This window comes from Nycticebus coucang, chromosome 14 (assembly GCF_027406575.1).
Source record: "Nycticebus coucang isolate mNycCou1 chromosome 14, mNycCou1.pri, whole genome shotgun sequence".
NCBI lineage: Eukaryota > Metazoa > Chordata > Mammalia > Primates > Lorisidae > Nycticebus > Nycticebus coucang.
In genome coordinates, this window is record NC_069793.1 from 71,187,318 (window position 1) to 71,201,811 (window position 14,494).

A 14,494-nucleotide genomic window follows, 5' to 3' on the forward strand; every position below is an offset into this window, starting at 1 on the left:
TTATGGACTAAAAATCCTCACAACTAATTTGTACATCGACAATTATCTTCATTCTGAAAGTAAGGAAAAAGATTCAGAAAGTGGCAAAATTAGGACAAGAAAATAGGTGTGTGGCATCCAAACAAGGGCTCTTTCCCTGATACTACATTCTATTATAATCTCCTGTGTATCTTCTGACAGAATCTTGTTCCTCATGCGATCAAGGCAATGTAGCAAATTAGTCCAAATGTACTCAGTTTGAGCTTATAAACTTTCTTTTTTTTATTAAATCATAGCTGTGTACATTAATGCAATCATGGGGCACCATACACTGGTTTTGTAGACCGTTTGACACATTTTCATCACACTGGTTTGAGCTTCAAAACTTAAGTAATCAATTCACTCCTTACTAATCCTTATTCAACCAAGTATTTTTCCAAACTGTGAAAGCCAAATGATAAAGGGTAGCCATGGTCCCCAAGAGCTATTTTCCTGCTCACCCTGGCCACCTAATGCCTACCTGTCCAGGCAGTGTGGGAGAGGTACACCTGAGTGATGAGCCGGTGCCGCCCTGGGCCAGGATTCCGGAAGTCTGCAGGCTTGGGGTGGATCATCTGAGCCTGGCCATCTGGATATAACACCTAAGAGGTAACAGAAATGAGAAAAACAATCGCTTCTCGGCCTTTTGGCTAAGATCAAGTGCGGAAATGAGAAAAACAGGCAGAAAAGAGATGAGCTTTTTTCTTTTTTTAGGCAGAGTTTCATTTAGTTGCCCTGAGGTTGAATGTCATGGTGTCATAGCTCACAGCAACCTTAAACTCTTGGGCTCAAGTGATTCCCTTGCCTCAGCCTCCCCAGTAGCTGGGACTACAGGTGCCTGCCACAATGCCCAACTATTTTTAGAGATGGGATCTCTCTCTTGCTCAGGCTGGTCTCAAACTCCTAAGCTCAAGCAATCCACCCGCCTAAGCCTCCCAGAGTGCTGAGATTACAGGCGTAAGCCACCACGCCCAGCCAAGACAGATGAGTTTTTAACAAAATTGAGGGTGACATCTGTCATGATCCCCAAAATAGGAGAAGAAAAGACTGCTCCTCAAGGAGTAGCTGGGACTATAGGCAACCAACACAAATTTTAAAGACAGGGTCTGACTCTTGCTCAGGCTGATCTAGAACTCCTGAGCTCAGGCAATCCACCTGCCTCAGCCTCCCAGAGTGCTAGGATTACAGATGTGAGCTACCACACTTGGCCTAGGTCTTCCAACTTTTAAAACCGTGGGTGGCATGTCTCAGCCCACTTACCCATAATCTTCTTTCACCCTTCCTTAAGTCTTGGAGCTTGCTCCCCAATTTTACCCATATTTCTTAAAGCTGCTACTCCCTACTTTATCTCCAGGCTCCATGCGCCCAAACCCACTACAGCAGAAAGGTAAGGTATTCCAGTTTCCTGTTCCTTATTATCTTTAAAGACAAGTACTTAGGCTTCATTTTCTAAAAAGGAGGCTGAAACAGTAATGAGCATGGAAAACAAGTAACAAAGGGTACAGAATCTTCTGGAATTCTCAGCAAAACTGCCCTTGGTGAAAGGCCTTGACTCCTCCAAGAAACGGTTGCTGGAAGTCTGCATTCATTCCTCTACCACTCCCAAGAATGGGGCTCAGAAATCTGTGGCCCAGGTAGGTGAGAGTAGGAAAATGGCAGTATCAATTATATTTTGAATTTCATAAAACTAAAAATTCTACCTCCTCTTACCTCATTACCTAATAAGATATAATACAGTAACCTGGATTAGGCTAACAAACGTATTTCTGAAAGAAGTTCTGGAAGGACTGCTTTAAAGATATATTATACATATGTAACATATATAATGTTAGAATATTAGTTAAGGCTAGTCAAATGAAGCAATGAGCACATATAGGTTATTTAACAGAGAATGTAATGTCATGAAATCTCTGAGGCATGGTTACCACCACATCTCTAGCACCTAAAACAGTGCCCAGAACACAGGACGTTTTCAGAGTATGGTAATTGGACTGGATGGCACTTTCAAACCACTAAAGCTGTCCCATAATGAGGCAGGTGGTTTCCCATCTCCCTACCTGTAAGGTACCCAACTGTTTAGTCCTACATGTAGAAAAACCTCTGTTCTTCAGCGAGAACATTCAGAATAGAGTCCAGCAATGATCTTTAAATAACCTGCCTACAATCTTCAATCTCACTTATGCTTGGTTGGTCAGTAAACCTTTTTTAGCTACAAGGTAAAACAACAATTTTCTTCAGAATCACTGACTACACATCAGAATCACCTATGAGCTCTTAAATATTGGAACCCATGGGCCCTATTCCTCGCAGGATTCTAACTTAATTGGTGTAGCTGAGTTTTCCTGTTCACGAGTATTGTTTTTTTGTTTTTTTTTAAGTTTAGAGACAAGGTCTTGCTCTTTTGGGAAGAGTGCAATGGTACCATCACAGCTCACTGTAGCCTTGAACTCCTGTGCCCAAGTGATCCTCCTATATCAGCCTCCCAAGTAACTGGGACTGTAGGCACAACACCATCATACCTGGCTCTTTCTTTTTCTTTTTTTTAATTTTTATAGAGACAGGGTCTAACTATGTTGTTCAGGCTTGTCTCAAATTCTTGGGCTCAAGCAATCCTCCTGCCTTGGCCTCCCAAATGGCTGGAATTATAGCCATGAGCCCAACAAAACGTTTTCTTTCTTTTTTTTTTTTTCTTTGTGAGAGAGAGCTTCTGTTGCCCCAGGCTAGAATACCATGGAGTCAGCCTAGCTCACAGCAACCCCAAACTCCTGGGTTTAAACAACCCTCCTGCCTTAGCCTCCCAAGTAACCTTCCTGCCTCAGCCTTCCAAGTAGGTGGAACTAAAGGCACCTGCCACAACGCCTGACTAACTTTCCTATTTTTAATAGAGATTGCATCTCACTCTTGCTCAGGCTGGTCTCAAACTCCTGAGCTTAAGCAATCTTCCTGCCCTGGCCTCCCAGAGTGCTAGGATCACAGGTGTGAGCCACTGCATGTAGCCTCCATCAGTAGTTTTTAATGCTTTCTGAGTGATTCTAAAGTGCAGCTAGAATGGAGAACTACTAATGTGAAAAAAAGCATTGCAAAACAACTTCACAGCTAGCTGACAACTAGTTCTCTGCAGGTCTCATAATTCATAATACTTCCTGCTGGGAAATCAGAAGGCTTGTTCCTCTACTGACACCATAGCCAGAAAGTCTCATCTTCAGGACCTGATTCTTCCTTATTTCCTTTAGGAAGCCTTCCCTGCCTCCTCCAGACTATTTTTCTGTCCTCTGATCATACTTTCTCCAAGTGGTTGCATCCCTGCTTTTACTTATAACCTGGGTTCTGGTGCTCCTCCTGCCTCAGCCTCCCAAGGAGCTAGGACATGAGAATACCTCATTTTGCCCTTCTGTGCTCTTATTTATCCTTTTAGATCCTACCTATGCACAGGCCTCTCCACAAAGCCTTTTCTTTCCTCAGGCTCTACTACACTCTCCAAATTAAGTGCCTCTCCACAGCACAGCACTCTTAACATACCCTGTGCATGTCTAATCACTGATCCTTTGTTTTTTAACTGCCTGTCCATTTGTCTCTTGGTGAAACTGTGGGCTTCTTGAGTGAGAGAACTGTGACTCATTTACCTGGGCAAGCCCAGCACTAGCACATGCCATGAAGTAAGCACTAGGCATGGAAGAGCGACAGGATGGGCAAGGGGGCAACACTCCCCAGAGCAGGCTGTCTGAACTGCATCTCTCATGTGTTTCTAACATATCTACCAAACTTGGGAAAAAATATTTCCTAGTGATCACTTTTTTCTACCCATAAATTTGATTTGCTGGCTGATGTAGCCACATCCTGGAAAGAACTTGCTTATTATAATTTGCTATAATAAAAGACCAAATTGTAACCTCAAATTAGTAAAAGGCTCTTGTACATTTAGTGAACCCTTACTGGGTACTGGAGACTTAACATACATGATTTCATTTCAATGTCAACTACTGTTTGTCAGTCGTAGACTCTTAAGTAACTTGCTCCAGACCACACTCAGCAGTAGAGTTGGGATTCTAGCCCAGGCTATTTTCCGTAGAGGCTCATCTCTTCTCCCGTTCCAGATTCTGTCCCTCAAGTAGAGACTATAGAAGTACTGAAGTTAAATACTTCAACACAAGGACAGTCTATCTGCTTCACAGGAACCCCAACTTGACAGACCTGGACCTTCACAGTGTTCTGAGGATCCTGCACATGTTCTAGGGTCGCATCAACATCCAGGGCCACCACCAAACCAGATGTGAACCGCAAAGGGTTGTCTGACTCTCCTGCTGGCTCAATGATGGTGGCTGAAGCTTTGTGGATCTGTAAGTAAGAAAATACCATGATTCTAAAGGCAGGTCATCCCCAGGCAACAATGATTCTTGCCACTCTGTCTCCTCATCTAATGGGTGGGCATGTGGAGCCAAGCAGAGGAAGAGCCCTTGGCCAGCTGCTCCACTGGTCAAAGAAAATCACGTAGGTGGACACTTTTGACTATTTGACAGATTTGGACTGAAGGCTGGGACACAGACCCTGACCTGCTCTGGAAGGGGGAGGTTCAGGAAGGTACTCTGTCGCAGCATGGTCTGCAGAATTTTGACCACTTCTGCAGGCTTGGATGTCATGAGTCGGGGCATGAGGTCAAGAAGTTTGTCCACAAAGCTGTCCTGCAAGTGGGGCAGATCTGCGATGAAACACCTAGGGGAACAAACAGAAGCAAGTGACCATGCATTCAGTCACCACAGGCCAAGCCCCAGATGTCTGCCTAGCCCTGAAGCAGGATTGATGAGTGAACTGGGAGAAGCTCACAGTTCATCACTGAGACAGACAGCTACCAAATAAGTACGCCCTAGTGATATGACCATCAGAAGAGCCTCTGTTTACTGAGCAACCATTATGTGTCAGGCATACTCTTAAGCATTTTACATGATCTTACTTAATACTGCCATCAATCCTCTACACTGTTAGAATTTTATTTTTTTTTAATGTGAGATAGGGTTTCACTCTGTTACCTGATACAGAGTGCCAAGGCATTGTCACAACTCACAGCAACCCCAAACTCCTGGTTCTGGTGCTCCTCTGCCTTAGCCTCCCAAGGAACTAGGATAATAGTTGCACACCATCATCCCTAGCTTTTTAATTTTTTGTAGGGTTGGGGGTATCAGTATTTCCAAGGCTGATTGGGAACTTCTGACCTCAAAGAATCCTCTCTGCTCCACCTCCCAAAGTGCTAGGGCAATAGATGTAAGCCACCATTCCCATAATATTTTTTTATATTACAGATTCGTTAGTTAATTAAAAAATATGTTTATAGGGCCTACCAAGTGCCAAGTACTATTCTAGATACTGGGAACATATAATAAGCAAAAGAGAAGAAAATGTCTATTTCAGACATGAATAGAAACTTGAATAACTGATGGGAACACTGAGACTGAGAGGACAATGTTGCATTGAAGCTCAAAAAAATTAAGTCATTCCCACCTCCGACTGATTCAACAGTGGGTGCTTCTGCTGTGTGGAATGGGATAGTCAAAAACAGTTCACGAAGGTGGTATCTGTTAGGAACTCAAAGACTAAACTAAGAAGGAATATGCGGCTCCAGTTAACAATAGAGAAGCAATTTTGGCAATTCAGAGCTATCATGTTTCTGAAAACCTCTTCGGCTCAATTACGCAAAAACAGACTCCCTACACCTTAAAGAACCTAATGTAAGGCAAGAACTTCTTCAAAGATGAAACTAGGATTTTAAAGAGCTGATCCTTGTACTCTGGGAGGCTGAGGCAGGAGGTTCAGGTGAGCTCAGGAGTTTGAGACCAGCCTGAGAAAGAACAAGACCCTGTCACTACTAAAAATAGGAAAATTAGCCAGGCATTGTGGTGAGCACCTGTAGTCCCCGCTACTTGGGAGGCTGAGGAAGGAAGACTGCTTAAACCCAGGAACTAGGAGGTTAATACCATGGCACTTTAGCCTGGACAACAGAATGAGACTCTGTCTCAACAAAAAAAAGAAAGAAAGGAAAGCCAACATGAACTGTAGCATCTGCTAGAGAGCATCCCCTACTGGTGATGTGGTACTGCATCTTCCCTGTGGGAAGCTATCACCACCTAAATAAAAATGAGTAAGAAGTACAGAGTCCTAAAAACCCCAGGCTCGTGTCTTACAGTGTAGATACTGGAAGATATACAGCTTTTTCATTTAAAAAATGGAGTGCATAAATTAGAAACTTCTAAGCGCACTGGTTTGGGAAGATAGATGAATATAGATATATAGATATAATGCATTTATTCTATTAGGCTAAACAATAAAGTATGAACTTTATGATTTTCCCCTTTAATTATAAAAAGTTAATGTATTGGGCAGCACCTGTGGCTCAAGGAGTAGGGCGCCAGTCCCATATGCCGGAGGTGGCGGGTTTAAACCTAGCCCCGGCCAAAAACCAAAAAAAAAAAAAAAGTTAATGTATTACCATGAAAAAGAGAATTTCTAATATTAAATAGAACATAGGCATTGCAGGTTTCCTAATGTGTATTTTTACAGCACATATCTAAATAAGTTGCTGAGATAAAAAACAAATTATTGGCTCGGCACTTGTAGCTCAGCAGTTAGGGCACCAGCCACATACACCAAAACTGGTGGGTTCAAATCCAGCCTGGGCCTGCCAAACAACAATGACAACTATAACCAAAAAATAGCCGGGCGTTGAGGTGGGCACCTGTAGTCCCAGCTACTTGGGAGTCTGAGGCAAGAGAATCACTTAAGCCCAAGAGTTTGAGGTTGCTGTGAGCAGTGATACCATGGCACTCTACCCAGGGCAACATATCACTATTCAAAAAAAGAAAAACCAAAAACAAATTATCACAAGTAAAATTTAGTGTTCAAAACTTTGAGATACTCCTCACCTATTTTGTGATGAAATAAAGGATATATTGCTTGTTTTAAAAACAAACAAACAAACAAACAAAAAACAACCAAAAAATCCTAGGAAGAAGAAATGAAATATTAAACTTATTTCAGTGCTTTACAATCCTATAAATGTCTTCCTCCCAGTATTATACTGCTAATACACCACAGATCTGGTTACCACCGTGACTCCCTTTTATTCATTAAACTGTCCATTCATCTACTGCATCCGTTTTAACCGATTCATTTCAAACACAACTCTGAGAAAATATATCTATTCTACAAAGTAAACTTACCTAAAGAATTGAAGAAAAATTCTTGGAGTTCTTTGTAGATCACAGAGAAATGTTAAAATTTAAGAAGAATGGGAATATTTTTTTTTTCAACAAACGAGTTTATGAGTTTTCTTTACAATACTTGCCATTTTATGGCCAGGCTGGGTGCAAAATCCAAATGACTCCCAATTTTTTTTTTTTTTTTTGAGACAGAGTCTCAAGCTGTCACCCTGGGTAGAGTGCCGTAGCATCACAGCTCACAGCACCCTCCAACTCTTGGGCTTATGTGATTCTTTTGCCTCAGCCTCCCAAATAGCTGGGACTACAGGTGCCCGCCACAACACCCAACTGCTTTTTTGTTGTTGTTGCTGCAGCTGTCATTGTTGGTTTAGCTGGTCCAGGCTTTGAACCCGCCAGCCTCGGTGTATGTGGCCGGCGCCCTACCCACTGAGCAACAGGCGCTGCCAGCTCCCAATGTTTTTATTATTCAGTTGTATGGTTAATTTTGAGTAACTTAAGACATTTTCCTGCCATTAAAAGACACCAAATTAGCGCATGACCCAGAGGATCAAGGAGGCTGATGCAAGTGCTATTCTCTGCAAAACCAAGTTCAATGAGCCAAAATGAAATACTTACCTCTGAAAAAAGTCTACTTCCTGTAAAAATTTTTCACACATCCCAAATAATGGGTCAACTCTGTAGAAATGAAATGCAAAATAAATAATAAGCAATTTGCTTGTGAAATCTGCAAACTGGGGAGGGAGGACCAAAAGTCCTAAAAACCTGAGCCTACGTGAAAAGAGAAGGAGTGTATTATATTATAAAAATGACCTTTATAAGGGCTGCAGTAAGAAACATTGGAGACTGGGAAGGCTGAAGGGTAGAGAGGAGCGTGGGATGAGAAATTAACCTAATAACGTGTTCTATGTACACTATTCAGGTTACACCAAAATCCATACTTCCCCAGTAGGTAATGTACACGTATCCATGTAACAAAACTACACTTATAACCCCTAAATCTATAAAATTTAAAAAATGGTCTCTAAAAGAAATAGAGGACTCCTAATGGACCTAGGGGGAAATATACATCAGGATCCTAAGACCTGACTCTTACAGAGTCACTGTAGTATTAAGCTCAACAAATATTCAAAATCAAAGACTATCACAGGCTACACTTGGCACCAGACTCACTAAGGATATAAGACAGGAGCACAGCTTACAGGCAGTACAGTGTCAAGTTCTTCTATAGAAACCCTTGAAGTAAAAAAAAAAAAAAAAAAAAAAAAAGAAACCCTTGAAGTGGTTTGGGAGCTCTGATCCAGCAGGTGCAGGAGTGTGAGGAAATGAGATCCATTCTCCAGCCTCAGGCTCCACAGGTGCTAATATCTCTTGAAACAACTCCATGGGCATAGCCCGTAGGGACCTCACACTGGATATGTGCAGTTGTAAGATTCGCTGCACTCAGTGAAGCCCAGAGCTATGGAATCGGCATACAGAAACTGCAATTCACTTGTATTTCCTTCCATGTAGACAGAATTTATCCAGAGATCATTATCTCTATAGTACAACAGTCTACTAATATAGTTGACATCATCAGGGTCCAGTGAGGAGACGGAGAATGTTAATTAAAGGCAAATCCTCATGTAAAAGGGAAAAAGATTTTGTTACTAAATTTAAACCCAATATATTTCTATTATACTTTGCCCACAGATACAGATGATGTTCCTTCCTCTCTCTGTTGGTTTTTTTGCCCTCACAGTAGTCAAGAGTAAGTTTTCATTTCAGTAAAAACTTACTGCATACCTAAATAATCCAGGTAACATGCTAGGCCAGTATAACTTACTAATCTTTGATCTGCGTGCATTTTCTTTTAATTGTACATAATTTCTGCATGAAACTTCTCATTTATTTTAATGGATATATTATTTACTGGAGGAGTAAAGTTCCAGTCAAGAAAAAACAGACAAGTACTCTTTCCTTATATAAAACGTGTAAGAGAATAATCTCAAGGTTCTTTTTTTATTTTTTGAGACAGAGTCTCACTACGTCACCCTTGGTAGAGTGCTGTGCTGTCACAGCTCACAGCAACCTCAAACTCTTGGGCTTAAGTGATTTTCTTGCCTCAGCCTCCCAAGTAGCTGGCACTATAAGCGCTATTTTTTTGTTGTTGCAGCTGTCATTGTTGTTTAGTGGGCCTGGGCCGGGTAGCCTCAGTGCATGTGGCCAGCATTATAACCACTATACTTTGGGTGCCAGGCCAATCTCAATGTTCTTAACAGCCTAGTTTAGTCTTTCTACAAAAATGTAAGCTCTATGAGAGTAGAGACTTTGTATTCTTCATCATATATTTCCTAGCACAGGCAGGATTCAGTATATTTGGTTTCTTTTTTTTTTTTTAAAGACAGAGTTTTACTTTGTCACCCTCGGTAGAGTGCTGTGGCATCGTAGCTCACAGCAACCTCAGACTCTTGGGTTCAAGTGAATCCTCTTGTCTCAGCCTCCTGAATAGATGGGACTACAGGCGCCTTCCACAACGCCCGGCTATTTTTTTAGAGATGGAGTCTCACTCTTGCTCAGGCTGGTCTCGAACCTGTGAGCTCAGGCAATCCACATGCATCAGCCTCCCAGAGTGCTAGGATTATAGGCGTGAGCCATCCGCACCCGGACAGTATATTGTCGAATGAATAAATGGGAAATGGCAAAAGGAACCCTAACTCCACAAGCAACATTCATTTGAATTCTTATCCTGAAAAAAAAGTAGTACTTGAAACTTTCTTAACAGATATATTATCAGAAATGGAACCGAAATTTCATAGTGAGGTTAACCTATCAAAGACTACCAGGAGTGAGAAGGCTGTAAGGTAAAATTCAAGCCAAGCAAGGGCAAAAAGGAAAGCAATTGGCCACATAGGGACATTTTTCTTTTTTGGCCCACTTACACAGGAATCACCCGGAAAGATGTCAAACAGTAAAATACAAAGATTTGAGAACTCTCTCCAAACCCCAAAACAGAGCAGGTAGCCTCACCTGCATGCTATATATCTACCAAAAGGATTCTGATTTTTCTCTTGGCATAAGGAACCAAAGCTGTGAAAGAGTGAGGCTCACATGGGAATATCTGTTTTCTTTTCTTTTTTGTTGAGACAGAGTCTTACTCTGTTGCCCTGGGTGGAGTGCCATGGCATCCTCATAGCAACCTCCAACTCCTGCATGTGAATAATCCTCTTGTCTCAGCTTCCCAAGGAGCTGCGAGTACAGGTGTGCACCACCACATCCTACTAGTTTTTCTATTTTTAGTAGAGACAGGGTCTTGTTCTTGCTCAGGCTGGTGTTGAACTCCTGAGCTCAAGTAATCCACCCTCCTCAGCCTCCCAGAGTGGTAGGATTACAGGCGTGAGCCACTGTCCCCAGCCTCACATGGGACGATCTAACCACTGACATATAATCAGTGAGAATACAAATTACCAATTTAAACTAGTCTAGACTTTCACTGTATGTGAAGACAATAAATGGAAAATTAGTAGGTGTTACAAGCAGGAGCTTTAAGTAAGACCAAGAAGTCCTCAATAAGATAAAGTCAAGGCAAAAAAGCACATAAAATTTTTTTTAAAAATTCTACTAAATAATCTCAGTGAAAGTTCAGAGGAGTTTGAAATGATATTGCATTGATAAAGTAAGAGAAACTGCTACAACAGCAGTACACAGAAGAAAGCACACTTGGAAATAAAAAAAATGAAGTCAAACTCAACACTTAAGGAACAGTGGAATGAACAATGATAAAAAATGAAATCGTAAATTTAAAGAGCATGTTGAGGGACTTATTCAGAATAGAGAGTAGAAAAACAAAGAAACTGAAATTAAAAAAGAAAAGGTATAGGCTCGGCGCCTATAGTTCAAGCAGCTAGGGTACCAGCTATGTACACAGGAGCTGGTGGGTTCAGGAGTTGGCAGGCCTGCCAAACAACAATGACAACTACAACAAAAAAATAGTCAGGCATTTGGAGGACACAAGCAGTCCCAGCAACTTGGGAGGCTGAGGCAAGAGAATCGCTTACGCCCCACAGTTTTCTGTGAGCTGTGATGCCACAGCACTCTACCCAGGGTGACAGCTTGAGACTCTGTCTCAAAAAAAGAAAAGGTATAGAGGAAATAAATCCAAAAAATATCCAGTATCCAGTATGAGAGACTAGAGTGTGTACAGGAAGTAATAATTAAAGAAATAATGGAAGAAAAAAATCCCTGTGCTAAAAACAGCTAAAACTTCAACATCCCACTGCAGGTCAGCAAAAATATTGAAAAAAAAAACCCCACATACCTAGACATATGCTGGTGAAATTTCTGACTTCTAAAGAAACAGAAAAAATTTTACAGCTTAGAGTCAAAAATAAGCTATCTACAAAGGAAAAAGAACCAAACTGACATCAGCTATCCAACTATAACATTAAATACTAAACAGAATTATAGCAAAATCTGTGGTGTTCTAAAGAATCCCCTGGGGCGTTGCCTGTGGCTCAGTGAGTAGGGCGCCGGCCCCATATGCTGAGGGTGGCGGGTTCAAACCCAGCCCCTGGCCAACCTGCAACAACAACAAAAAAAATAGCCGGGTGTTGTGGCGGGCGCCTGTAGTCCCAGCTGCTTGGGAGGCTGAGGCAAGAGAATCACGTGAGCACAAGAGTTAGAGGTTGCTGTGAGCCGTGTGAAGTCATGGCACTCTACCCGAGGGCGGTACAGTGAGACTCTGTCTCTACAAAAAAAAAAGAATTCCTTTTATGTATTAGAGCAAAAGAAAGGCAGTTTCAGAAGCATAAAGTCTAAATGAGTATACTTTGTATACACTAGTTCTGATAAACCCTAGAGAATGTTTTTCAGTCAAATAAAAAATAAATTAGAATAAGGGATTTAAAAAGGCAACCATTGGCTTGGTGCCCATAGCACAGTGGTTATGGCGCCAGCCACATACACTGAGGCTGGTGGATTTGATTCGGCCTAGGCTAGCTAAACAATAATGAACAACTGCAACAACAAAAAAATAACTGGGTGTTGTGACGTGCCTATAGTCCCAGCTACTGGGAGGCTGAGGCTTAATGGGTTAAGCCCAAGAGTTTGAGGTTGCTGTGAGCTGTAATGACATATTACTCTACTGAGGGCGACACAGTAAGACTCTGTCTCAAAAACAAAACAAACGCACAAACGAATAAATAAATAAGTGGAAACCATCATACAAAAAGAATAGTAGTAGGTAAGTTGAAGCTAAACTTGTAAAGATTGTATCAGACTCACGTACTCTTAAAAACTTTTTTTATTTTTGAGACAGCGTTTCAAGCTGTCACCCTGGGTAGAGTGCCATGGTGTCACAGTTCACAGCAACCTCAATCTCTTGGGTTTAAGCGATTCTCTTGCCTCAGCCTCCCAAGTAGCTGGGACTACAGGCACCCACCCACAATGCCTGGCTATTTTTTTGTTGCAGTTGTCATTGTTGTTTGTTAGCCAGTCTGGGCCAGGTTCGAACCGGCCAACCTCTGTGTATGTTGCCGGCACCCTACCTACTAAGCTATGAGGTGCTGCCAATCTTAAAAACTTTTAAATACATGCATTTATAAGTTTATAAAGATTAGTGAATAAATTATAAAAATATTAAAACTTCCAAATTATTTAATCAGTAAGGAACAAAACACACTAAAATTTTCATCTTAATTTTGGAGATAATGAAGTGATCATAAATTCAGTTGTTTTTTTTTTTTTTTTCTGAGACAGAGTCTCACTTTGTTGCCCTCAGTACAGTGCTGTAGCTTCATAGCTCACAGCAACTTCAAACTCTTGGAGTGATTCTCTTGCCTTAGCCTCCCAAGTAGTGGGGACTACAGGGCACCTGCCACATGCCTATTTTTATTTTATTGATTGATTGATTGATTGCAGTTTTTGGCAGGTGCTGGGTTTGAACCCACTACCTCCGGTATATGGGGCTGGCGCCCTACTCCTTTGAGCCACAGGTGCTGCCCAGCCTGGCTATTTTTAGAGACTAGATCTCGCTCTGGCTCAGGCTGGTCTTGAACTGGTGAGCTCAGGCAATCTACCCTCCTCGGCCTCTTAAGTGCTAGGATTACAGGCGCGAGCCACTGCACCCAGCCCTCAGTTGGTTTCTTATGCTGACATTAAGTTCAATATGTTTATTAAAAATACAGGGTGTTGGCTCGGTGCCTGTAGCTCAGTGGCCAAGGCAGCAGCCACATACACTAGAGCTGGCAGATTCGAATCCAGCCCAGACCTGCCAAACAAAAATGACAACTACAACCAAAAAATAGCCAGGTGTTGTGGTGGACGCCTGTAGTCCCAGCTACTTGGGAGGCTTGAGGCAAGAGAATCATTTGAGCCCAGGAGTTAAGGTTGCTATGAGCTGTGACGCTACGGCACTCTACCCAGGGTGACACAGTAAGACTCTGTCTCAAAAAGAAAAAAAAAAAAATACAGGGTGTCCCTAAAATTTGTTGCACATGAACTTTATGGATACCCTGTATAACTAAAGCTAATTTTAGCTAGCATTTATCAAATATTTACTATGAACCTGACTGGCAGCATTTTAAAGGCTTTGTCTATAATAATCCTTACAATAACCCTACGAGGAAGAGGTAGGTACTATTATTATTCCAGTCTAACTTATATGAACTGAGACATGGAAGTGTTAAGTACCTTGTCCAAAGACACTAAGTTTACGAATGTAAAAGTTGAGGTCTGAACCCAAGAAATGTGGTACCCACAGCCCTCTTCACCACTATGTTCTACTGCCTCTCACTTCAATAGGTTAGAATTAGGTTACATAACTTCCAAACCCTTGGAGGAAAAACGAATCCAAGAAAGCCATCAATCCAGCAAAAATCAAGAAAGAAAAAATAAGCAGGAATGCATAGAAATGAAAAATGTAAAATAACACAGCATGAGTAAAGACCAAATATATCAGTATCCTTATATGATAACATGAAAAGATAAGCCTATGATGCTGTTGGGTAAAAGGAAAAGGAGGCGGAACAGCAAAGTATACTATGATTCCATTTATGCTATATATACATCTACATAACTTGCGAAAATCTGAAAATAAATACATGAAATGTAGACAGATGTTTTAGAAGGAGTATATTACGAGAGAACCTTCAATTGCAATTTTTTTTTTTAAGACAGGGTCCATCTATTTTGCCCAGGCTGTACTCAAGCTCCTAGGCAATCCTCCCTGAATAGCTGGGACTACAGGCAGGAGCCTGTAATCTTAATATTTTATTTATTTATTTATTTTTTTA

At 41.5% G+C, this 14,494-nt stretch overlaps 1 protein-coding gene across 2 annotated transcripts in view; it reads right to left on the minus strand.

Moving 5' to 3' along the window:
- The window catches only part of INTS4 (integrator complex subunit 4), a 128,307-nt gene that overhangs the window by 5,526 nt on the left and 108,287 nt on the right, over positions 1–14,494 (minus strand). The window contains exons 19-22 of one of the 2 annotated variants that reach the window (XM_053561374.1): positions 7,842–7,901; positions 4,569–4,728; positions 4,210–4,353; positions 500–620 (exon numbers count right to left, since the gene is read on the minus strand). In XM_053561374.1, coding sequence (XP_053417349.1) covers positions 500–620; positions 4,210–4,353; positions 4,569–4,728; positions 7,842–7,901 — 485 coding nt within the window. The remainder of the gene's footprint in view (positions 1–499; positions 621–4,209; positions 4,354–4,568; positions 4,729–7,841; positions 7,902–14,494) is intronic. The other variant, XM_053561375.1, reaches the window with a different exon arrangement.